Raw genomic sequence first — 25,823 nt, 5'->3', positions numbered from 1 at the left:
GGGCTGAGAATTAGTGCCTTTTGGGGAACGCAGCTCTGGAACCTTTCTACATGTACACTGGGCTTTTGAGAGGCATTGAAAATGAATTCTTTTATACCTTTTAAGTTTAAAAATGGATTGTCAAGGGAAACATTATTTAAGGCCACTTAAAACACTGAACACAAGATAAGAGCTCAATTCAGTAAAAGAATCAGAAGAGCTTTTGTGTGGCACAAGATTGCAGAAGCCAGGAAAATATAATAAAATTAAATAGCCATCATATAATAAACAACTACAGGCTTGTTGAGTATTCAGTTTAATCCTGTTGTCAGTGCTGCAGAGAATAAACACAGACGCCTGAAAATATCAAATAATTTACTAGATTGTATTCCCTCTGGACAACTCCATCTCACATCTCATTTTATCAGAAATCATTCTGAGGTCAAACAAGTTCTTACATCACAGATTTTAAGTATTAGTTCTGACAACTAAGAGGTAACCCAGATCTAGAGGTGGGCAAATAGCAGGGTATAAGTATCCTCAAGGATGCTCATGAATTCCAAATCATTATTCAAGCTGATCGTGTTCATACAGCCTTTTCTGTCATCTTTTTGGAGGAATCAAATTTTGAACCCAAGAAAGACCGGTGAGGAGTTTTACACTTAGGTAAATTACCGGGATCTATGTGCAAATGAGAGACTTTCTACCAAGTTAGTCGTAGATAAGAGGGTGGAAATAACCTTCCAGTTACTGACTGAGCCTTAAGCGTGTAAACTCACTTCATGCGCTTACATGATGGCTTTGGCTATTTAGGAGTGAAGGTTTAAAAAGACACCGAGAGAACAGAGCGTGCTGAATTTCAAACATTTAGGAGCCATGCCATCTTATTTCTGGCATGTAGAAGTTCAGCAGAAAGTCTAAGACAATCACTGAAGCGCCCTCAATCACCAAGAGAAACAGCCACCTACAGAGGGTGAGTTATCTTCCTAGTGCCTGTGCCTGCAGGTGCCCCCTCAGCCTGACTGGTAACGAAGAGGAAAGAGGCCTTCCAGTGACACAGAAGCATCCCATGTTCCTGGAAGACATTAGAGACACCCAAGCCCATGGCCTCTTAGCAAGGTGCTGGTAATGCTGCTAGCTGTGGAAACAAAGGCAGAAGGACCTCTTGCTAGCCTTTTACACAGAATGAGACTCTCCTTACACAGAAATTTCATCCACTACGTTATCATCACCTAGGACTCCCTCCATATCATGATGTTCTGGTCCATTTTTCCTAGAATAGCACTAGAAATCAGCTGCAGGAGTTGGGATTTTAGATAGCAATGGACTTATCCCTCTATCACAGGCCACTTACTTAAAGTGCATGGCAAAGTGTTGTGTGGCTTGGAAACACTTCCAAATAAATATTTGTTCCTTGTAATTTGACAAATCAATGTTTTGACAGTTTTAGGGAGGACACAGTTACGATCACAACTACTAACAAATCCGTTGTAAAGCAAGATACAGCATCGGCAAGTGAACGGTTTCAGTTTGACTTTAGATACATGAATCCAAAATGTGAGTGTGACGAAGATTGATGGCTCATGTGGGAAATGCTTTTATTTATTTATTTATTTTCCTGCTCTATAGTTAATTCATCAGTGAGGGAACCAATGTTGTTTTCAGCAGAGAGATCAAGGGAGATGCTATTTATATTAAAATACTTTGTGCTTCGATAGTGCGAGCAGCACTGCTAATGGTCTTTTCAATTCAGCAGTGAGATCAAGGCAACTCCTATTTAAATTATAATAAATAGTGCTTGTACAGTGCAAGCTGCCCTATATAAGGACAATGAGCAATGTGGTTATCTGGATATAATTTGGAGTTGCCAGGGTCTCACTAAAGAACTCCAAGGTATTATTAATCACTATTGCCACTATTTTTTTTCCACTTTTTTTTTTTTTTTTTTTAACTGAAGCGGGTTCCGATTCTGCCATGATTTACTCACATATGCTGTAAGTTCTTCAGTACTCCAGGTTGTTTCTGTTATGTACCTGCCTGCTTCCAGCACAAACAAACTCACGACACAAGACACTACTACAATACAAATGAGTTAAAAAGACATGCACAATCAGTCATGTTGTTATAGATTTATATATATATATATATATGAAAATAAAAATAAAATCTACGTGTATGTGAAGGCCGAGATTAATACAGCCGCCAAGTGATGAAATACAATCCCCTGAAACCTCCCCACCAGGCACTGTGAAGACCAGAGCAAGTACAACATAAAGTCCGAGATCCACCATCATGTACGCTGCTTGGTAACAGTGCCCCAACTCCCTGGCCACACATGCTTCACCAACTCTTATTCTTCCTGATTATTATCAGTTTATTTTCTAGCTAGAACTAGACTCTACTTACTTTCAGAAGGAAAAATATCATGATTTCATAGTAGAAGGTTCATGTCCACATATTTGTCCAGTTGTGCTGTTTCACAGCTTCTGATGCATTTTTTAATGCACTAGTTCTCCTGGTTATATTGCCTAAGACAACTACAGAGTTGTTTTGTGTCCTCTGTGCACGCTGATGGAGTGGAATAAATTTGGTAATACCAAGGCCATTCCTGTTGCCATTATGGAGGCAACACTAGAGGACCATCCAGGGGTCAGACTGACTACCCGTTTCTGTCTAGTCAGCTAATGGGAAGAGCAGGCTGCTGACTTTCTGGCTGGGATAAAACACTGTTCCCTTCAGTGATTTCAACGGCTGCTTGTACCACTCTGCTGTAGTCACCTCATCTACCCCTTTCTGTTGGCAGCACTAAGCACTGACTTACCAGTGTGCTTACAAATGGGCACCCTCATACAGATCTGCTCTCCAGTAACGATAAAAGAGGCTTCTCCGTGCTGCAGGCCTGCTGGCACTGAACAGGATTATCCTGCTGCACAGACTGAATTTTGCCGTGTTTGTTCTGGTTTTTCAAGCAGGTGCATTGGAAGGTGCATCCTTTTGTCATGAGAAGAATTATAAAGATTGCAGGTTTTCAGGGTGTGTCAGAGAAAAGGGTGCGTGTTTTAATGCTGAACTAATGAAGAAGTTTCTGAAAAAAGTGAAATGATGGTTGTAGGGAGGTGAAAGTCCAAAGTACATACACTTGAGCATGCCCTTGTGTAAAGCTGCCACTGGGTTTAGGGGCGGCAAGCTGATTTATGGTACTGGAAGACATACTTTGCAATGCCCCCCAAAACACTAGAGATCACATAATTTACAATCCGCTGTTACCCCGAGAGAAACACATGCCAAGTACATCTCTTGTTTTTCAGTATTACACAATGGAGAAAGAAAACAGTCTTGGCAATAGCTCAGGTGGAGCTCAACGTGTGCTCTTGTGCTCAGTTCTGGACACTTCAGGAAAACAGAGGCAAAACAGAGTTCAGAGGAAAGCAATAAACCAGATCTGAGTCTGAAGGAATTGACTTTAGCGGAAAGAAGAGCAGACAAATTAAATGAGTGCAATGGGTGATGCATGAACTAAACCAACACTTGATAAAAAAATCTACAAATCTTTAAAAGGTACAACCACCGGGGATCTGGACGAAGGAGGAGGAGGATAAAGGGAGGTTGTGTGAAGTGTGCTAACAGAAGAAATAAAGAGAAAGCAAGAATATAAAACGAACACCAATTTTAAAAATTACCTCTAAGCTATGGAATAGTTTTTCAGTGGTAGAGGAGAAAGCTGTTATTTGTGACATATTAATCTAGAATTGACAAAGCACTGAAACATGCAGTCACGTACAGCCCTAGACCGGCCTGGAGACAGACTAGATGACATAACTTTTCCATCTGTAACATCTATTACACTGTGCTGTGGGGTTTGTCTTTGAAAGATGGTGCTCAGCAGTACACAAATCTGTGGGGAAATGGGGAAGTATAACAGATAAATGGTTTCATTCATATTTTCCCAGAAATTATGCTTTCTTGTGTAGGTTTGGAGCCATATTTTCAAACACATTCCTTCTCAGGTAACTGGATAAAAAGTCAATGCTAAACTGCACTGAAGTTAACCTGCTGGAGACCTCTGTGAGACCTTGGTGCACATGTGGTATATTAAAATGAACAAACACACACACAAGCCATGCTTAAAGGAAGAACCAGCACTCCCCATTTCTCACCTGCAGTTCCAGAGAGTTCCACACTTAAGGTTTGTTCAATAGTCTTGTTCTCAAATGGGGAACCCTTGGGATCACTGGAAGACAGGGCACATTTATAAAAACAAGCTGAAATGGAGTTGCTGTAGCCAAAATCTATTGAACCCCCCTCCCTTTTATAAATGTTTGCACTTTTTAGTACTTACTTTGGTGACTCGGGCGTCAATGGAAGTGATAAACTTGTTGGTTTGGCTAAAGGGGAAAAGAAAACAATTACAGAATATTTAAACACTGCATAACATATACTAAAAACATTTTTTATTTTGGTGCTGGAACCCCATGTTAGCCAGTTAGGGCTGAGCTCTGATAGTTCAATAGCCATTGCAGTGTATCTTCAATAGATAAATAAGGAGACTCATCCTGATTCCTTATTACTGGTACCAAAAGGGCACCTAAATTTCAACAATGATTTACATCAATCACTGTACCTCTGAAATACAGTATACAACCCAAATGCCAAGAACCTTTCAGAAAACTGGTACATGTTCAAAATCAATGGAGAACTCTACAGGATTCTCTGTGAAAATGTTATTTCTCTTAGAGTTAATTTAGACTACAGTTCACGTTTTATTTGGAAACAGAAGCAGCAGAGTAACTACAAAGTAACAGAACGTTATGAATATTCAGTTAATTTTACTTCTACAATATACAATTTTATATGTAGCACTGAGAATAGGTTGTTTCTACGAGGCCACAGTCCAACCAGTTATAGTCCAAATTTCTGCAAATTATCCTGTAAACTATGACAAGCCATGGACAAAGTCACAGATGGTAAAAATGGAGTTGAAATTCTCAGCACCACAATCCCAACATACACAAAAAACAAAGCTCTAGCTATAAAACTACAAGTCTTTGTAGCTTTTATTCACGCAAACTTGCTTTTTCCCAAAGCAAGCCAAGAACTAGGATACTGTAATACAACTAAGGTTCTTTTAATTGCCAGTAAAATGTTTAAAAATTAAAAATAATATTACTTGCAAATTTTACTTTTCAGAAGTTAGATTGATGTTTAAACGCAGAGAGCATTGTACCAAGAACAACAGCAGGGGATCTCTTCTGCAGATTAATTACTTAAGACAAAATGTTCCCCTTGAACACTCCTGCACTGCAGATCTTTTGTCCAGAGTGTCACTACTGCGTATTTCGTATTCATTCCAGGCTTGGAGCTCCCATCAACATTAAAGGATTTTATATGCAAATTGATTACTTTTATAAGCTCTAGAGCATTACCGAAGTAATATTACTTTTAAAAAAAAATTAACTCAATTCTCAAGAGCTGCATATTGTTTCGCCTCCTCTCCATATGAAAGTTAGAATTGGAAGCTCAGGTGTTCACCTCGGGTTCACCTTCCTCAGAAGTCACCGTCGGAGTGAGGAGATGCACCTCAAAGGGTTATTTGTCTGATCCAGCACTGCCGCTGATTTGCGCATAAACCAGGTGCGGTGAGACCGACGGTAACCTGACATATCTTTGTGTGTATTATACATATATCTAGGTATACTGTTTGCCAGTGGCTACCTAGAGGTAAAACTGGCTTTAAAAGACCCTGGACCTTACAGCAAGGCTCTGGAATAAAATTTTATGCAGAGGCTTCCACTTTTTTTTTTTTTTTTTTTTTTTTTAAGGATAAAAATCTATATGCTCTTAACCAATTTAGGCTTTCTAAGGAAGCTGAATGTGTAAGAGCTATTTAAGCCTCTAAAAAGTCTCATTCTAGCTCTCATTAGTCCCACAGAATAGTCCCACATAAGAATGTATATATAAAATTCTGAAGCACTGAGGCACACTGCAAATCTGCCAGACATGGGCACAGAACCAAGGTGCTATCTCACACCCGTACGTATTCATTTTAGGCAGATATCACTGAGCTCTCCCACTGAGAAATTCGCATACCAAAACACCCATCAGTTTTCTTATTGCTAGGCAAGGGCTTGACCAAACAGTATTCCTGCGAAGGATTTTGTCTCACATACAGCTATTGGAAGTGTAAATATTTAGCCAAGACACTATGATTTTCCACGGTGCCTGTTTATTAGAGTTTTAAGGTCTACTGCGGTGTGTTTTTTTCTTATTAAAAAGGGTTCACATGAAGTTGCTTGTCCCTGTAAATTGAAAACATTCAGGTTCAAAAGAACCAAGTTTCCTCACAGGCAAATTTCAGTGCAAAACCACAGATGATCTTTGGCATGAATGGGTTTATGGACAGTCCCATGGGTTTGCAATATGTTTGCAACAGTAACCCTAAAGGAAAATACCATTTGACTAATCCTTTGTGAGCTCTCCTTAACTTTGAAAGAAAGTATTAGATCCTGATTATTTTTTAAAACAGATGGAGCCAATTTTCTTGTACTTCTTATTAAATGTATGAACAAATGTCTGCAGGTCTGCAAATATCAGTTAAATCTGCAAGGTTGATTCTGCATGAATTGACTGTCCAAGCTGAAAGCATTATATTCCTGTATTTGTATTATATGCAAATCCATTGATATTGAAGTCATATATTGGTGTATGAGGCAAATTTGATGAAAAAACATTTCAGAAGTCTGTAAATTAAACTGCAGGAATTAAAGAAGAGAGTAATTTCTCCCTGCCTGAAATTTCACCTGCAACACCACTGAAGTCACAGTCATCTGCTAAACACTGGTAAGTTAGCTTTACGTCCCTTTGGACTTTCCTAACCTCTCCTTCTGTGCCCTGCTTTTTTGCACAGAATCTACACAATTGCCTCAGCTGGCGGCAAAATGCAGCTCTGATCCGAATAGGAAGATTTTATAATCTGTATTTATGTGTGTGCAAATGAACCTAAGTCTGTATAGAACAAGCATGTGCATACAGCATGTATACATGATATACCTTATCATGTATCACCTTAACACCCAACAGTGTTAATAAAGCCCCCTGTAACTTCTGGCAGGTCTACATATCAGTACCATTGCAGTAAGAGACCCAAGTTTTACAAGCGCACATTCAGTCTGGATTTTTTTTGTGAAGCAGGCTGCTGAAGCCATCCAGCCATCCAGAAAGAGTGGCAGCTGACATCCAAGAAGCTCTAGGGGCAGCCGGATTTCTTTCTTACAAGAGACATTGTTCAGAGACTCTGAGACCATAATGGGGAAAACTATACTTAGGATGTCAGAATGTATAGCAGCAAGAAGGGTATTTAGCGGTGGGAAGGGAAGATTATTTTTGTTAAATTTGCTTATACTTCCTAGTGAAGAGTGAAAAATTAGATCTGATGGGGGCTGAAAATGCAGGGAAGGGGGAGTGGAAAAGAAAAAAAACCCACATATACAGTTTACAGTTGTTGCTTCAAAAATACCAGAACACCACATTTAGGGTCACATCCTGATCTCTGTTGCAGCCAGATAACTTCCATTGACTTAAGCAGAGCCATCCAGGATACGCACTATGTGTGACTGAGATAGGCACCTGGCCTGCTAGATGCCAGGCCAATGTACATACATAGATGTATTTTAAAGTAACAGGAACTTTGAAAAAAGCTCCCTTTGGGCTCATAAGCTTTTACAGCTTTCCTTTACGTTGGAAAAACAGGCAGGGGAAGAGAGGGACAGAAAGTGGGGGGGGGGGGGGCTTTAAGCTCTTGCATTTCTGTCACAGAAGGTACTTGTAATATAGACCAGTTCTTTATGCATTGGGGGATACTAAAAGTCAACACAAGTGTTTAGTTTTGGCCATAAAGAATCTAAAAAGAGAGAGAAAGATCAGGATGGCAGCTAAACTTTCAACTATTTACAAAACAAAATTACAAACCAGCATCCCAGCTTTAACAGGAATGACACATTTATTGCTTTCTCTGTAGCAGTGAGAGCACTATTTATTGTCTCTTAAGGACTATGTGGCAGGTTAACAATGCCTTCAGTTTTACGCTAGCAAAAAAGAAAGAAGCTCACTAATGAACTGGCCTGCCCAGCTTATTTAAGGGAATAATGATTTCTTAGTGGTACAGTACTCTGTGAATAAGTATCTCCAGCTAGCTTGGTATATTAACATGTGGAATTTGTTAAACATATTTTTCCCCGAGATTCTTTTTCTGAGGCTTGGGGCAACAGAGACAGGATTAAATTTTTTAAAAAGCTAAATCTAGCTAACTAATTCTAACTTCATTATTCTCCCTACACAGAAAAGATGCTGGATTTACAACAGTAATCCACAGAACAGACGAGGTATCAAGGTATCACAGCTGCAGTATTTCAGCTTCCCTGTGTTACTGCTGGTACCAAAGCTGTGTTCTGCGGTCGCACACCTACCTTGCAGATGATTTGTCTGAGACTGCAGATGGAGCTTCCTTTTGGAGGTGCATTTCTCTTTGCTGCTGTTCCTGTTCTCTGCTGGTTTGGTCTGAGGAGGGTCATCATTTGTAGTCAGATACTTGAGAAGTTCAGAGCAGGGACGTCTTTGAGGCTTTTGCTGTTGACAAATGCTCTTCGCTTTATTGCTCCATGAATTCTCAGCCTTAAAATCAGGGTGTAATAAAATAAAATAAAATAAAACAAAATAAAGCTAAAATTAGTGAGCTGAACCTTATCAGAATGGATACAGGTTTTCTGAAGAGATGAGATTTTCAATGAAGTGTTCAGTCTAAGTGTACTAGATCTATGAGCTGTGAATAATTGTTTGCAGAACAAGGAAAGAAAATTACATTTAAAATTCCTAAATTACATTTATGCAGCTTTTTATTTCATTTCTCCTACATTTCAATGTTCTCACTCAGCAACATGTAACTAACAAGACCCTACAGCGCCTTTACTGTGAACAGAAATATAAGCTGGTTTAAACCTTAATTTGCTGCTGATTGCTTGAGCCCAGTATTCACAACTCTCTTAAGTACCCCTAAACGCTCCGTTTTCAGTTACAGTGAACGGCAAGACAAACATTGTTTAATACTGTCTGCTAACAGAATTATGCCAGAGCCCCCATTCTATCCAATTAATGGCTAATATACAACTTTTGCCAAGAACCCAGTGTCATTTTTCTTAGCTCAGACAGCTGGTAAAATGACAGTCCTGCATCCTGGAGTCACTCACAAACAACACCAGCCCATCAGCAAATTTTATTGGACCCCCTACTACTCTGTGTATCAATAAAGTAAGCGAGAGCAACAGACGGTGGGACTGCAACTGAACTCTGCCAAGAGAAAAAGCACAAATTAAATATTCAGAGCATAAAGGAGCTCAGGTGATTTTCTGAACTCAGTCTATAATCTGTTTTTTAAAAAAAAAAAGTTGCAAGATAGCAGGCAGATTAACACAACACATACAGATCCACTGCTTGCTTGGTTGCTGAAACCATAAAAGATCTTGTTACAATTTTTCTTTTTTTACTTATTACAAAGATGAAGTTTGTACCTTAACAACCACAGGGCTTGTTCTGATCCTGTGATTAGTGTTTGCATGGTTCTGTGTGCTGAGACCACTGCATTCATTGTAATTCAGCTGAGTGTTGGCTGGAGCCAGCAAGAGCTTCTTAAGCTACAAACATACCAGGGGAAGGGAGGTGGAAGGAAAAGAGTAAAGTTATGCATCTTTATGGATTAAAATGACTTACCTACATTTTTGCATAGTTACATAAAGTTAGCTACATCAATTTCAGCAAGAAAAGTACAATAAAACAGAAAGAAGAGGTCGATACTCCCCAGAGCAAACAGATTTCATTTTCTTCTGGCTTGGCAGTGTATTCTGTTCCCTTTACTGCAGTATACTGCAGGACAAGCAGAAATGACAGGGGTCTTGGATTTCTGAATCCATGGGATATGAAATTTGTGGCGATCTGTTTGACAGAAGAGGCCTCTGAACTAAACAGAGCTGTTAAAGTTAACAGACTAATGGATACAGTGTCAAGATGCGGGTATCTGGCTCTGCTCCTGTTGAAGCCAGTGATAAGGGGCTTTCAGCAGAAACAGAATCACATCTTAGAATGGTTTTACTGAGAAAAATGCATAAAAGGTTTCACCCACATCCTCACCCAAGGTTCAGTCTTGTCCTAATTAGCACGAAGATGGTGCTTACTGGTCAATGTTAAAGGCACAAAATTAGCCTCATATCCCACCACACTCAATGGGCCTTTCTTATAATCACCAAAAGTGACAGATATCTAAATATACTTACAAAAAGAGCCCTGAGAAATGAAATATGAATTTAAAACCATTACCCTGACTTATTTGTATGGAACGATAAGCAAAAGTGTCATCCACTAGCACAAGAATCTCAAGAACAATCTCTTCAACACACTTTTTAATAAATCGGCTTATTAGTCATCCTATTGGTTGCGTTTTTCCCCCCCCCCCCCTTAATTTTCAGTTCTTTACTTAGTTTTCCTTTCTAGTCTAAATGAAAAGTCCAGACCTTACTGTGACTACATCATACCCATGCAGCGGGTAGCCAGAGGCACATCCAATTCCTGTTAAACAGTAGGAAGGGTTCTTACTAGAGACGGCTCTTCTGCCTCCTGAGTTGGAGGGGTGCCGTCGGGCACTGGGGAAGGGCTAGCGGCATTTTCGTTGGTCACATCTCCATCTGTCAGCGCATCAAATGAAGGCAATCCATCCTCATCCACAGGGATGCTGTCCAGTGTTTCAGTGAGAACGGCTAGCAAGTTTGCCTCACTCTCTTCATCTATCTTCTGCGGGAGGGGACAAAGCAAAAAGTGGAACCAGGTAAGAAGAGAAAAGGAACAAAATGATGCCTCTGTATGCGAAAAAGCAGTCCAAACATAGTTACAGCAGCCCTTGAAACAGTAACCTGCAAGAGAATCTCAGATGTACCCAAGTGCAATAAAACAATCCATGATTCTCTGCAGTGAAATCTCTGTGCACTTGCAGCGTATTGCTCTAGTTTACTTTTCTTCCACATTTTTTTTTTAATCAAGTGTTAACAACGATAAGTAATCACATAGGAATTGTATTACAGGATGTGCCTAAGATGCTGACACCTAATGAGGGTGTCAGACCAGGCTGTCTCTTTCTTTCCCTTTTCAACACTGAACACCACCTAATTGACCTGACAAAACTACAAGACTCAGAGAATAAGACAGCTAATCAGAAGAGCAATACGAATCACCAGTGAAACCTGGAAAACCTTGCTCACCTACGCAGCCCGCTGTAAGCAAGGAAGGGTTTCCCTCCCATATTTCTGGAAAACCTTGCTCCAAACCCAAATGAACAACTCCTCATTCCTGAGCATTTTGGCGTAAGACTAGCCATCAGGACTCATACTGTAAATGGCAGGCTCTTTGGGTTTCTTTTAAATAAATGTATTAGGTAGACTGCCTTTGAAGTTGTCCTTTCGAGCTATGTCGTTTGAGTGCTCAACACGACTATTGTATACGCATTTATCTAATTCAAACCGCAATTATAAAAAGTAGATTAATTCCTAATCAGATGTGGGTGTAATGTTAATTTATATTAGATATCTTATTTCAGCAACAAGACTTCTTTTTGTCAAATTGAGTAAATTTAAATGCCTTACGATTTTTTAATGAAATATAGTCCCTACTGTATATTAAGGTACAGATTTTTTTGGAGTACTGAGAGTTCTGAGGAATAGAATTATGTAAAAATCATTATATTTATTTTTCAGAAAGATTGGAAATTGATCTTGACAGATCAATTATCTAGGATTCCTAGGCTGATCCTAGTGCTATTAAAGTAAATGAAAAGCCCTTCACTGATTCTAGGGATATCAAATTGGAGTTTTTCCACCAGCTTCACAGTGGCTCATCACGCTGCAGGCTCACACTGTGAAGAGATATCAGCTAAGTTCAAACCTCACAATTTAGAAGGGAACCAGCAAGGAATACACCAGTAAGACAAACAAACAAACAAAAAAGAAGTTTAAAGAGTCAACAACAAAACACTGCCAGTTACACCTCACAAAAAAACCCCCACAAAACACCATAAAACCAAGCGAATCTGGGCATCCCCTTAGCATGACTTTTTTCAGTAATAACTTTTACCTACCAGAATTCGAACAGAGATGCTCATAAACCACACAGATAATTGCTCCTGCCAGGCCTCTCTGCCAAATCACACCTCACAGCTTCTTACAGAAAAACTGTCTGCAAGCTAGGAAGCTACAGCAGAGCGTAAACTGTTCTGGTGCTTACAGCATCATCCCCAAGAAACAAACACTCAGGCAAAGCTAATGCTAAGGAGAAGCATTTACTTAAAAGGCCAAAAGGGGCTTAGCCACTGAGAAAACGAGTCTAAGTTCTGGTACCTGGTGATTTCCACCACACCAAGCAGACACGTGCACAGTGCCATGATAACTCAGTGTGCAGAGGAGAGAAATAAGCAGAGGGGAGCCACATCATGAATAAAACCATGCTCCAAATCCAGCTTTTCACAGCCAGTTATTGAGAGGAAAACAGGAAAATTACAGGTCACTTGTAGAAAAGTACAAAAAAGCATTATTGGGCAAAAAAAAAAGCACTTTGCAATGTAACAAAGCACGAACTTTTTTTTCAAATGGCATTTCAAGCCCCTTGTGGGTGTTAGGATAAATAGTGGCGAGAGCTAGCCCTCAGCCCCAGGGCGGTCATGGTGGAGTCTGGCTGCCTGACCCCCAGCCACATACCAGGAACTCTTCCAGCAGGTCTAGCTGGTAGGGTGCACCACTGAGCCTTGCAGCTTACAAAGCTGACAAGAAAGCTGGAAGTGTTAGTATTTCTAATGGGGAATGCCTTCTTTAATAATAGCATGCCAGAAGAAACCCTGATATTTGCTGTTAGCTGCTCAGCTCTTGTGCTTTAAACAGACATTCAAGTGCGCTGACATTCAGGAAGAGAAAGTTGAGTGGACACCGGTCCTCATCACAGCAATTTCAATTAGTTTTGTACAAGTTTCAACATTCAAACACCCCAGAGAAAGCAGAGGATGTGACAAAGAGGACTCTGTTAAACAATTAATGTCACTTTCCATTATTGCTTCAGTCCCAATTTACAGAGCAAATAAATCAAAGTCACCACAGATGAAGCACACTAGCTGGCTAACACATGTCTATTCACAAACGACATGGCAGCAGGAACACATTAGTCAAGAAAATGACATTGCTAGATAACCTTTTAAAGGTTTAACTATGCTATTGCTCATAATTGTTCTAAATTACTGTTTATAAAGAAACACAATTATTAGATACAGCAGAAATGGTGCTGAGGGGAGATGTGGAGGGAGGGATGGTCGCGTACATCAGCGTCGCAGCAATAATCACTGAAGCAGCAGCTTTCTGCTTTGCTATTGCAACCTGAGTCTTGGTGTTGACAGCACTGGGGAGAAGCAACGCCATGGCCAAATGCAGAGTTTCACGGTTTCAGCACTGTCACCGCAGAAGTTCACATTTCAGACTAGCATCCAACCTGCTCATTGCACAGGCTCGGTGAATCAGGAGGAGCTAAGCACCTTCAGTCTCCGCCGAGGTCAGAAGGATGCGCCATGTGCTCTCCGCAACTCAATCTACTGTGTCCCTAACTTCCAAGCAGGTCACATTGAAAGGGTTTGCTTCCATCTAAAGGTGTGGAGATCCTAAGTATTTAGACCACCTAAATGAACTACAGTGTGTAAGAAAAAGGGATAGAGGATAGTCTCAAACGTAAAGCCATACAGCAAATACATGCAATTATTAAACACTTACAAAAACAATTCGTAATGACTGCATCTTGCTTACTAACAGGTCTTCTTAATGCAGAAGCAGTTACGCGTCACTTCCTGGCCACACTGAATGAACTTCTTAACATCCTTGTTTTTTAGTTTAACATCAAGACATCAGGGCCAGAGGGCTTTTTTTGACGCCTGTACATTTTCAACCAGCTGAAGGAGGCAAGGAACCCAAGTATGTCACTGAACACATACGCTCCCACAATTCTGACAGCAAAAATTTCTAGCGTATCCAGAATTGCATTAGCTTTGAAAGGAAATAAGATTTGGCATTGGTGTCACTGTGCATGGGAAAACACATCAGGGAAAGCTGACTCGTGCTGTGAACTACCAGAACACCAACCAATCCTCAGAAATGAGTGCTCTAGGATCCTAAAGACCATGATAAGTTTCTAACTATGCTCTTCTCTGCTTTTACATGTTTTGCTCTAATGCTTTAATATTTCTACAGCACTAAAAATAATTCTCTGTCTGCAAACACTTTATTAGTTGTGTAACAATCTTATTCTAATTGGGTTTCTGCCTTCAGTAAAATATCTCCAGAGGTATTCTCTCTTTGGCCAGTGAAAAGCTATATGAAATGAGTTGATAATTTACCCACACAAAGGTATTTAAATCCTCTACCCCTGATAATTCTTTCTCTTTTGCTTGTTCTGCCTATTGATGGAGCCAGGTTCACCTCGTGTTTAGCATTTTATGTCTGTAATACCTGTTACTTGTCAGCAATCCCATTACAGAGGTCAAAGACTGAGCTGTAATGGAGATTCAGGCACCTTGTCTTTCACACGCGTTCCTTTAGGGTGCATACATTGAGCAATGTTGTGATTTTACCATGGAATTTGCTCCCTTTAAAAGTCATGCCAAATTTTGAAATCACCTTTATTACTGTCACCAATCCCTTCTTGAAAACCTTGCAGATAGCGTGCAAATGTCCTGACTTGGGACTCTCTTGCGGCTCTCCCACAGTCAGCATGGGTATGCTGATTCACTACGGCAAAGTGTCAAGCCCATCATTCAGAAAATGTTTTCCAAACCTTAATAGCATCGCTGATGTCTTCCCTCTGGTTGATTCCCTTCTGCCTTTCATTTGCAATTAATACATGCACAGCTTTTGCTTACTGTATCTCTAGGAGTGAAATCAGCTAATGAATGATGATGCTTTAAACTTTCTTTACTGATAATTTGAACAGTGCAGGGCCCTGTTGTGATTCATACTGAAAGATTCGGGTCTGACTGCAGTATTAATCCACAGCCCCACGAAACTGGTAGCAGTGGCAGCTTGCCACATCTTTGTAAAAAGCCCAGGAAACTTTGGGACAGATCCACAGCTGGTAGAAGCTGTCACCGCTCCAGCAGCCCAGCTTGGTAAGCAATTCAGAGCAGCCAGGTGTACACCTGAACTCACGAGGGATCACCATTTTCACATATTGACTCATTTCTCCTCAGTAGCCTAAGAGCTATTCATAGCACAATTAGCAAGAAAATAAAAGATTTTCCTCTAGCTGAAAATATCTGAGTGATCTAAAAATACTAATACATTATGGCACTACTTTCAAAAGCACAAGAATGACTTGTAAGCACATCTGGGACTTCCAACAGGATTTAATTCCTTAATGATACATTTTGGAATAAAAACATTCTTAAGATTCATACCACTAGGAGAAATGAGGGGTACAGATCTGCCCCTTTTTGCACACAGGGATGCAGAGGCACCTGCTCACCAACACCACCCCAGCCCTGAGCACCTCCTGCCAACAGACACACAGTAGGGGCAGATGGCAGCTCAGCCCTGGCCCCACAAACCAAGCTTTGCCACCTCAGGACAAGGAGCCACAGGCTGGGCAGAAGCACAGGGAAGGCAGGAGGAAGGAAGGAACCAGGATACAGGCTGGTCTTCCTGCTCCTGCCAGTGAAAAATGAGAGCTGAGGTCAGGGATGGTGAAAGGGAAGAATTACAGCCCCAATTTTCCCTCTTCTGGAGCAGAAGGAGCTGCCTGCCACGGCACTGGCACAGACAGTGCTGTCATGGTGATTTTGCTGCCTTCTCAATGTGCTGTCCAAGGCAAGTTCCTCCTTCTCCTCAACTCAGTGCTGGTTGTAACTGGCAGTATTTTCTCCCAGGGCCAAAGAGGAATCAGTGGTTCAAGTGGAGAACCACTTGTTCTACTCTACCTGCTCACAACCCATCCCATTATGTATTTTGAGAAGCATTTCAGCCTTTATTTTACTGTTCAACTGCTTTGCAAATCCTTAGGCGTCCTGGGCTGTCTTACAATAAAAATCCACATGATGCATTTGCATTAGAACATTTTTCCAAGGTCTGTTAGTCTGGTCCCCAAGAGACACTCCCATAATTGAAATGCTTAAGTCCAGAGCTATCAATTATCTTTAAAAACAAAATGGAGTCCCACTAGGAGAAAATTACAGCCAGGTTTCTTTATATGTAGTGGAAATATGGGGATTAATTATCACCACCCCTGTGAAAATGCCTTTAGGGTATGGAAAGGAAACTAGAGACCTTATCTTCTTGAAGGAGACAGCTATAGTCATCCTCCTCAAACGTACCTCTAGGCAAAGTCTACTTGAATCTGGAGCTTGCCTTCTGATTTGAGTAGTCCCATTGCCCAACACATGGACTACATATATATCTCATCTGTAGGATCAGCCACGTGTCTGTATTTATGTAAAAGCTTCACTCGCTGGATTTCTGGAGATACTGTGCAGCCCTGAAGCAGTATGCTCTGCCATCCCACTCACCCCCAAAATGATGTTAAATAAATAGCATAATTATACAAAATGCAGGTACTGCAATGCTTAAACTTCCAGAGCTACATCTCTGGAGCTGAACAGACTCCCAGCATCACTCCTAGGGACATTACAGCACTGCAGAAAAGACCTGCATAAGGTCTGCAGGCTGAAGGAGACAGGAGCACCTGCAGAATCCCTTTCCCCGCTCCCTCCTCCAGGTTATAACAACATGAAAGTAACAATATTTATTACTATTCATATACCCAACATGGTGTATATTTCTGATCTCAAAAAGTTCTCATTTAATCTTGGTAACTGAACTTAGGTTACTTTCTGAAAGACAGACACACTCACCAGACATTGTAAAACTTCTGTTGAGTTACTGGGATTAAAGCATCACAACACAAAACCACAGCAAGGACCATCTGCAAACAGGTTTATTTAAAAATTTAAAAATCTTTAAGATTGTGCCCTTAACCATGCTAAGCAATGCTGCCAGAGCTCCTGCGAGATGGACTGTCTTTTCAGGTAAAAATGTAACCTTTCTGCTCTAAGCTAAACATGTCAGTTTAAAAGAGCCTACTAAATATTCTTCTACCACAAAGTCACTTTTTTTATTGCTTCTAACGAGTTGCTGCAGTTCAGAAGCTTCCATTACAGCCTGGCAATTAAGTTTCTAATAAACTGAAGAGCTATTAATTGACTTACTCATCTCACAAACCAAGGCAACCAGCTAGCAACCTGTAACCCGTTTTACATCTTCTGACCAAAATTCATTCATGTTTTGCAAGCCATTCCAACTTCATTTGTGTAAACTGCATCCTTCCCCTCTATGTTAGTAATCTTTGATTCTGGGGAAAACACAAAACAAAGAAACATCTGAGAGCACACTATCGTGACATTGACTGTGTTAAGGGGACCAACGATACAATATTGTGCTGGAATCAGTGCACTGGTGGTAGACCCAGTATCAAGAATTTATGATAATTGAAACCACCGAATTTTTGGAAATGCAGTCAATTTGACTCAGTATCAAAAGGTCACTCTATTCAATTTATACTTGATGCTGAGCACAATATTGAGAAAACACCTGAAAGCAAATCATCTTATCAGCAGTTTGGGCCTCAACATTTAATGACTACATAGGCTAATTTGCTGATTACTAAATGCATTACCTATGTTTTAGACTGCATTAGCTCACCAGAGGGGCTTTTCAACTTGTACGGGACCTGACGCTGTAAATGCATTACCAGAAGCTGCACATCTGCAACACTGAAGCATGCCATGGCCATACGATCATTCTGTCCTGCCCAGTGCCAGGGGAGACCAAACAGTCTTCACTGGTGGAGGACTGCAGCAGGAGAAGACCTGGCGTGTCTTGTCCAGTCTACGGTGGGCTAAGTTTGGGCAGAGCTCTACATCAAAGCACACAACTCCACCTCTGTCTCTGGTGGGGAAAAACATGAGCAAGGAAGGGCCAGAAGTGCAAAGGGGAGGACAAACCTGATGAAGTGCCACAGAAAAAAGAAAGGCTGGAGTTTTCCTTCGCTGTGCAAGATGGGAAGAGAAGCAAAGGGGAAGGTGAAGTTTGCTTGCCAGCAGCACTGATGGGGAAGCACAGGTAAGCAGAGGAGCAAGTGAGCTGCTGCTGGGGAGGGGGCACACAGGACAGGCAGCCCGACCCACAGGAGTAGCTCAATGCCCTGCGTGTGAGGTTAAGCAGGCTGCCTTCCAAACCCAGCAGCCAGCAGCTTCCCCCCACCCCCCTGCCTCCACCCCCCGGAACAGCACACGGTGCCTCTTACCCATCCTCCCTTCTCAGTTTACAGGCAATAGTCCATGCGTGTGATAAGGGCCTGAGCAACAACCAGACAGAGATTTTTAATTATTATTATGCACCTAAAATATACAGGAGGGTAGAGAGTCACAGCTCCTGACCAAGAGTCTCAACCCAGACAAGCTCTGACAGGGAATGGGTATCGCAGAAAGAGGGGAAGGGCGGGGGGGAAGGCTGCAGAATAACGTAGGGGAGACATTTGGGACTCTCCCTATGGCACAGCGTTCATTGACAATGTCAGCAGTATTTCAGTCCAAATATTCAACCACTGCTTGCTCAGATTTATTTATTTACTTGATTTATGGTACATGCCCACACTAATCTCTCTATACACCAACATAGAATTTTTCAACATTCATATACCTTTGTTAGGCAGCATGGCATGTTCTGGGGGAAAAAAAAAAAAAAAAAAAAAAAAGAGCCACATCTATTTTGCAGTGATTATTTCACACATGTAATTGATGCAAAAACATCTTTCTCCTCTTGATTATGACAGACATCTCCAAGAAATGCACTTGCATGGTAGTATAGACCCTTCCTTTCCTATGAAGCATAATCTTGTTGGTTTTGCTCATTCTCTATTTCAGTGTTGCATTTGCTTTAGTTTTAATTATATTGGATGTGTCAGGATGTCTATCATAATCCCTACTTCTTTCTAGAGATATATGACTCTACACAAATATAAATTTCAGGTAAAATTATATACAATAGAGCAGAGAGGAGTCCACATACATTTTTTTAATTTTGTTCAATTATGTGGAGACTGGTTTTTGTGCAAATGGAACACACACACACAAATTCCTTTTTAAACCTCAAAATAAGACACTTCTATCTGGTGCTTTTACTACTAGAAAATTGGAATTTAATTTGACCAGGAAATTAGCATTTGTAAAGTATCAACTTCATTAAATGCTTTTTATGACGTTTTAATTTTTCAGTGTGTTCAGCTTCATCAAACGTACCACCATGCCTGCTGAACAGGTACAACAAAACCCAAGTCATGTCTCACAGGAAGAAAAACACTGGTTTTCCTCAGACCTGCAGCATGAATGGATCAGTACATCATTAATACATCTGGGCTTCCCATCAATTTTTATTGTGATTTAACTGGATGGCTGCCATCTGGTCTAAGCTGGCTAAAAGAGTTTACTCAGACACAACACAAAAACTTGTTTACAAGACTAGATTCATTTACTCTATGTTTTACCTATGCTGTATACTCCTGTCTTTAAGTGTCAAAGAAATGGCTCCAACATCCTCCTGGTATGTGCCAACAGAAGTGTTGAGTGACACACATACCATAAATGGTTTAGCTGGAGAAAAATAAAGAAAGATAGTAGACATCAACCCTAAAAAACCTGAGGAACTCACCGTGAAGAGGCAACCCCCCCCCCCCCCCCCCCCCCCCCCCTTTAGATAAGTGCACTCTACTCTTAGCAGGTTAAAACAGTTTCAAAAAACCTCAGTGGTGTTCCCATATCTAAGAAGATGCTAAGCTGCGAGAACACCACAGGTACCTGTACTGTGAGCATCCTAGGATGAAAGCCATGAAAGGCTACTTTAAAAGGAAGCACCAGGTGAGAATGTGGACATGCCACAGTAAGGAAGGTGCTAAGAGGTATAGGTAGGTATAGCAATGATCACAGGTGCATTTTGCCAGGCTTTTCAGTTCGCTTCTACAGTCCCCTGAAAACAAAAAATAAGCTTGTCCCAGCAGGCAAATAAGCCCTCACCTCAAAAAGCAGCAATTGAATAGTGCATCCTGGTAAACCCCTACAACCACTGAGGACACTCTTCAGGATGAGGAATGTGTCTGAATTTTCTGCTGGTTAATCATCTGTATTTGTCTAGATCTGTCATAATACCCTTAACTGTGTATTTCCTTGATTTGTCACTAGGTACTAAGACTTTAATGTTCTTTCAATGCAATTTTGTGTATGTGAATAGAATCCTAAACTAGAGATGGTGATTTTAAAACAGAAAACAATAATAAAAAAAATAAAGATTACAGAAAAACTATTTGTTTCAAAGCAGTCTCTAGAGCATGTCTACTGTTGGTTTGTTTCTGTTTCCTGGAACTCACTAGTCTTCTCAGATAATGTTGATAAAACAGGGTTGACAGTAAAATGTAGAACTAATTTACTAGTTTACACTAAGGCTACCCTGTTCACTTACCCTCAGCCTAGCAGAGTTACATAGTGCAGGCATACTGTGGTGCACACTGCAATTGCCTCTCTTCTATTTATTTCTTAGTCAAAACTAAACATATTGCTCATTCTCTGCTAGTCTTTTAAAAGTGTGTGTTCCTGACCACCAGCTCTCCATCTGTATGATGTAAAAAAATTACATTTCCCTTTGCAAAGCACTGATGTTAACCAGTCCCTTTTTCATTCTAAATGTTGAAAGTCAACTTGGGCTTTTTTTTTTTGCCCTCTTTAAGAATGACCCATAACTGGCAGTCAAGTCCAGCTGTACTTACCAATGCACTAAATATAATCAGGCCATAAGTTCCTTTAAGGCAGGAACTGTCTTTTTGTTATGTGTTCACAGAACCCCTTTCCAAAAGGTGTCCTGATTTACAACTGGGCGTTGAGATGCTGCCACAGCACCTGTAATAAATAATGTAGGGTATTTCAACTTAATCCTGCTAGTAACCAAAAGAAAAAGAACCTGGGCCCAGATGTTCAGCTGCTGTAAATCAAGGCCTCTCCACAGGTTTTAATGTAGCTATGCAGATTTACAGTAGCTGAGGACCTGGTCCTCTGCTCTTTGGGTCTGTTGCTGCTGAATCTGAGAGTCTATCTACTGTATCTGTACCAACCTGTCCCAGGCCTAACAGCAGTCCAGCCAGAGGCCAGTAAGGGCTGACTCTTTCTCCTTATCAAGTGAGTTTTACAGCTGAGCACCACATTGCTATGACTAAGAACATGAGTTTAGAAGTGGCTTGGGTTCATCTTGCCTACCTCCCCACTGGAAATGCACTGATGTATTTGTTCATGTCAAGCACTTCTTCAATTTAAAAGTTATCCCCACTGAAGTTAACACAAGTTATAATTTCAGCCTATGCAGGTGCCAGATGCATAGCCAAAACCCCACAGGGTGTACCTAACCCCAGGAATAAGAAGTAAATTGCAGCCGTTTGAATACTGAGCCAGAGGTGGGACCCTGCAGATCACTGGCTTCAACACAGCCCACGTTTTCCTGGCTCAGATGGCCTCCCTTTATACAGAGGTGTTCTGCCCTGCTCTATGGCACCCAGAATGAGGGGGAAGAGAGGGAGCTGTGTGACTGGAAACAGCCCAAGACAGAAGAGCTGCACTCCTGATCCAGCGGGCTGGGAAGGGAAACCCTGTTTTAAGTGACACACTTGTGGGGCAGAAGGCTGGAGCTACCTTTACTCCAGGCAGCACGACCTCTCATCCTGCCTATTTTAGAGGACAGGATACTGCACCCAGGTCTTGCTCAGCTAGCTGAGAGGAGTGGGTGGGACCACTCGTGTTTAGGTAGCAATAAAATCCTGTTTTGTAAACCTACGTAAAGATTACACACACACCACCAGACAGAAAGGGAGGGGAAGGAAAGGAGAAAGGAATGGGAAGCGGGGAGAGAGAAGAAAGTAAACACAGTTGCTCTTCATTCTATACATTCAAGGGGGGAACCATACAGTATTTCCAGTAAAAAAAAAGCTATCCATAAGTACATAACATTGCAAAGTTTTATCCAGCTGAAGCACAAGCCACCAGTGTGCAATGAGCACTGCAGTATTTTACAGCTGCATATGGCCATGCCCCCTGTTTCGCCAGCAAAGGGAGCCCCAAACCCCGAACGCGTAACACTGACCCCAGCCTGACTTCCCTTGGATTAGAGCAGCACCAAGCGTCACGCAGCAAAGTCAATGGAGTTAAACCAGGACAGATTAAGTGTAAGTGAGAAGCAAATCAGGCCTTTTATGTCTGCCCTTTCTTCCCTGAGATAAACCAAGTATGTTCCTTCTCCCTCAGACGCATTGATAGCAATAGCCTAAACTGCCCCGATTGGGTTTCACCAGTGGCAACGCAGAAATATTTCCATTAGGCTGGGTCTATAAAAATCCTCCTTTCACTCTGCACTTCTACGATTTCCAAACAGCAAAGCCTGACATTTTGGTCTCTGACAAGCAACGCTTAATAGTGGGACATTTGAAGAAAAAAAAAAAATCTATATGAAGAAAGCTCTTAAGACAAGATAGGCTGAGCTTTGCACCACAAATGGTTTGTTTTAGCTATCTCTCTGCCTCCTGTAAGACGGAAATCAGACAGCTTACTGGCTTAGCTTGTTAGGCCAGGTTAAAGGGATGCAACGCTGAAAGGCTCTTACAGAAGCTTACCCTTGGACTAAAAATAGCAGGCACTAGAGAATTATCTTAAATACTACCAAACTTGTTCTGCACTGTGAATGCAGATAACTGTAATATGTTTCCATTTTTGGTAGTTTTAGAGCTTTTTAAAGTTATGCTCGCTTTAGCTGACTATTTAATTAGTTTCTGATTCTATTTGCCACTTTTCCTCTCAGAGATATAGCCTGAGGGGTACTTTGCCTATGAATCCTTTGTATTTAGCAGTGTTGCTATTGTTAACATCTAATGAGCTGTTGGATTTGCCAAACACCCGGTATAGGTACAAACGCTTCTTTGAAATAGAAATGTTTAACACACAGCAAATAGCAAATCAAAAGATACTCTAACGCAGCGTCCTCACTCTCTCATTGCATGTCTCATCAAAAGACAGTAAAAATAAAAATCTGCTTTATTACATTTAATTCTGAAATTCCAAAATGCGTATCCAAGCAAGCCATTTTTAGCTAACCGCATGGGACTTTAGAAGAAAAACAAATGATTTTTGGTACCATAAGAAGACTTGCACATATGGGCAAGGCTCCATGGTCTGACACGGTCCCCTTGCCAGCTGAACTGTGGAGCTATCAGTGGTTTCTTTGGGGTAAAACTGTTAAGACCCTACAGTCTTTAATGAAGCTCCCTCACCTTTGAAACATACAAAATGAGCTTTTTTTTTTTTTTTTTTCTTTATGAGGCTACAAGTATTTACTTTTAAGTGGTCTTAAGCAGGATACCCGTTCATCTGCTCCTCACTGAAAACCATGAGAAGATATCAAAACAAAGAAACTCCAAAGCAAAGCAAAAATGTTCTCTGTCCTCACATACTTTTCACTTGTGCTACAGTCAGTCAGAAAGACATCACCCCAGAAATCAGTTATGTGGTGTAACATCCCTGCTGCTGTTGTTGCCTCAGCTCTCTGCTCTTCTGCAGACACCACCATCGTGGGTACTTGCTGTATGAGCTCAGATCAGGAATGTCACAGCGTGTAAGCAGCAAGTGCCTTCTCACACTGATTCCTGCCCGCTGCCTTCCACACGATGTCCTAAGTACTACACCAGTTTTGACACCTGGATGATTGCCCTAACAAGAGTAGCAAATGGAAACTGATTCAGGCAGGTATTTTAGCATGCCTTCTAGTATTTTTCCTGCCCTGGTTTTACTGCAACTTTTTTTGTATGTCACGTTTAAAAAATCCACCTTGAGTAAGGCCAACATTAGATACAAATGCTGGGCAAAGTCAAGCTAAAACACAGTCATGCCGCTGAAGATAAGTTCCTCCTCTTATTGGGCAGGCGTCATATCCGACTGCTCTGGAGCTGGCAGAGCCTGTCCTTTCAGACACAATTTTTACTTGACCCTCTTTTCAGGGTGAGAAACGTTTTCACTCTTAAATAATGGTGGAATTCACAAATTCCCTCAGCGGACACATACCCAGTGCTTTTAAAAGCTCATGCATAGTGGCATAACCTAGCCACATGTCTTGTGACTGCCATTAAAACCCTCCATATGTCTTCATTTGGGAAGCAAGTTTTCTTTTTGAGTCAGGAGTTAAGTTCACAGCCTCTCTGTCAAATAAACAACATGTCTGTTGTCATCTGGCTGCTGAGCAAGCCCTGTCTTTGAAAATAGGCACTCTGTGATTTTGGCCATCTATTTCTCAGCCCTTCCTTCCAGTCACGCAGCAAAAATTAATGCTCCATCTTCATTATGATGATTAACATTACTACCCACTTCCTGCAATTTAAATTTCTCCTGGTGAAGTGTTAGTCTAGCACTACCAAGACAACAGCCCTATTGCACTGAATGACTCTAGTCACAGCATAAGGGGAAAGTACCTGTAGCAGGTACGCACACATCAAAAAGACAAGACCAAAAAAGGAGGACTATAATCCCTGCTTTATAACAGAGGATTTGATGCGCAGAGATTAATCAGCTTCTCCAGGACAGAGAGTGCCCATGGGCATGGTGGAGTGCTGGGCTCCAACAAACACCAGCCTCCTCTTCCAAGCAGGAGACCACATTTCACCAGTGCCAACAGTGCACACAGTCCTTGTCCCAAAGCACTTGCGGCTGAACTTCCAGTTGACAGAAGAGAACTGAACAATGTTTGTCAAGTGTTCTGGGGTCACAGCAATGTTACTAACAGGAGGTTCACTTTATGCATTCATGGAACTTGGTGATTTTGGCATTTTTTTGTACAGAAGTCATCCCCATCATATTTGCTTACTTATTACTGGCATTCCAGAATGGAGTCTTCCAGAGAAAAGTTAACACAGAGACAGTAATGAACAGGGACACACAGGCTGGTGTGTCAGATGTACCTCCATACCAGAAAGCCACAGGATACCTGTACGATGTGGCAGATGTTAGGGAGAATGTCAGTGCACTACACCAAAACAGACAAGTTTGGACCAGTGGGAAGGAACACAGTCATGACCAAGTTCAAAGGTGAGCACTGAGGCCATTTGGCTTAACGTGACAGGCTGGGCCACCAGGTATAATATAACAACAACTCAGCAAGCATCTTGGAAAAACAAAGTCCACAACACATACTGTTTGAGTGCGGCCCTCTCTTTGCATAACTTTCAAAAGATAAAAACCAGAAAGCATCCAAAGCTGTGCGGGTAAGTCATTACCTGTACAGATAGTCACACATTGCCCCAAGGAAAGATAAGCAGGAGAAAGTGAACTGAAGCTTCATCTCAAAGATTCCCAGATTAGTATAAAACAAGTAGGAAAACATTTTACTTCAGAATTTGGATGGTACTTGGAAAAAAAAATATTCACAAAAGCAACCCCTGCTGGTCTCCATCAGGCTGCCATGCTGGCAGCTTTATTGCTCATAGGCCCCAAGGAGCAGAGCCCATGGGAGGGCAATGCACGGGGCGTCTGCAGTGTCCAACCACCTGCCAAGCAGAAAAAAAAAAAGAGAAAAAAAGCTGTTGTGTTGCTGCCCCCCATTCCTACTGTATACGTTTTCTGTTCTTTTCTTTGCTAGTGAAAAGACTACACTTCCTAGCTA

The 25,823-nt window shown here is 41.3% G+C and overlaps 1 protein-coding gene across 4 annotated transcripts in view; it reads right to left on the bottom strand.

The window, feature by feature from the left end:
* Positions 1-25,823, bottom strand: part of PPARGC1A (PPARG coactivator 1 alpha) — a 371,584-nt gene that overhangs the window by 20,435 nt on the left and 325,326 nt on the right. For all 4 annotated transcript variants that reach the window (XM_055797045.1, XM_055797047.1, XM_055797046.1 and 1 more), the window contains 5 exons: positions 10,618-10,812; positions 9,540-9,662; positions 8,442-8,646; positions 4,319-4,364; positions 4,137-4,210 (listed from right to left, as the gene is read on the bottom strand). In XM_055797045.1, the coding sequence (XP_055653020.1) occupies positions 4,137-4,210; positions 4,319-4,364; positions 8,442-8,646; positions 9,540-9,662; positions 10,618-10,812 (643 nt within the window). The remainder of the gene's footprint in view (positions 1-4,136; positions 4,211-4,318; positions 4,365-8,441; positions 8,647-9,539; positions 9,663-10,617; positions 10,813-25,823) is intronic.

The sequence above is a fragment of the Falco peregrinus genome, chromosome 2 (assembly GCF_023634155.1).
Source record: "Falco peregrinus isolate bFalPer1 chromosome 2, bFalPer1.pri, whole genome shotgun sequence".
In the NCBI taxonomy this organism is placed as follows: domain Eukaryota; kingdom Metazoa; phylum Chordata; class Aves; order Falconiformes; family Falconidae; genus Falco; species Falco peregrinus.
This window is presented reverse-complemented; position numbering and strand designations above follow the sequence as displayed.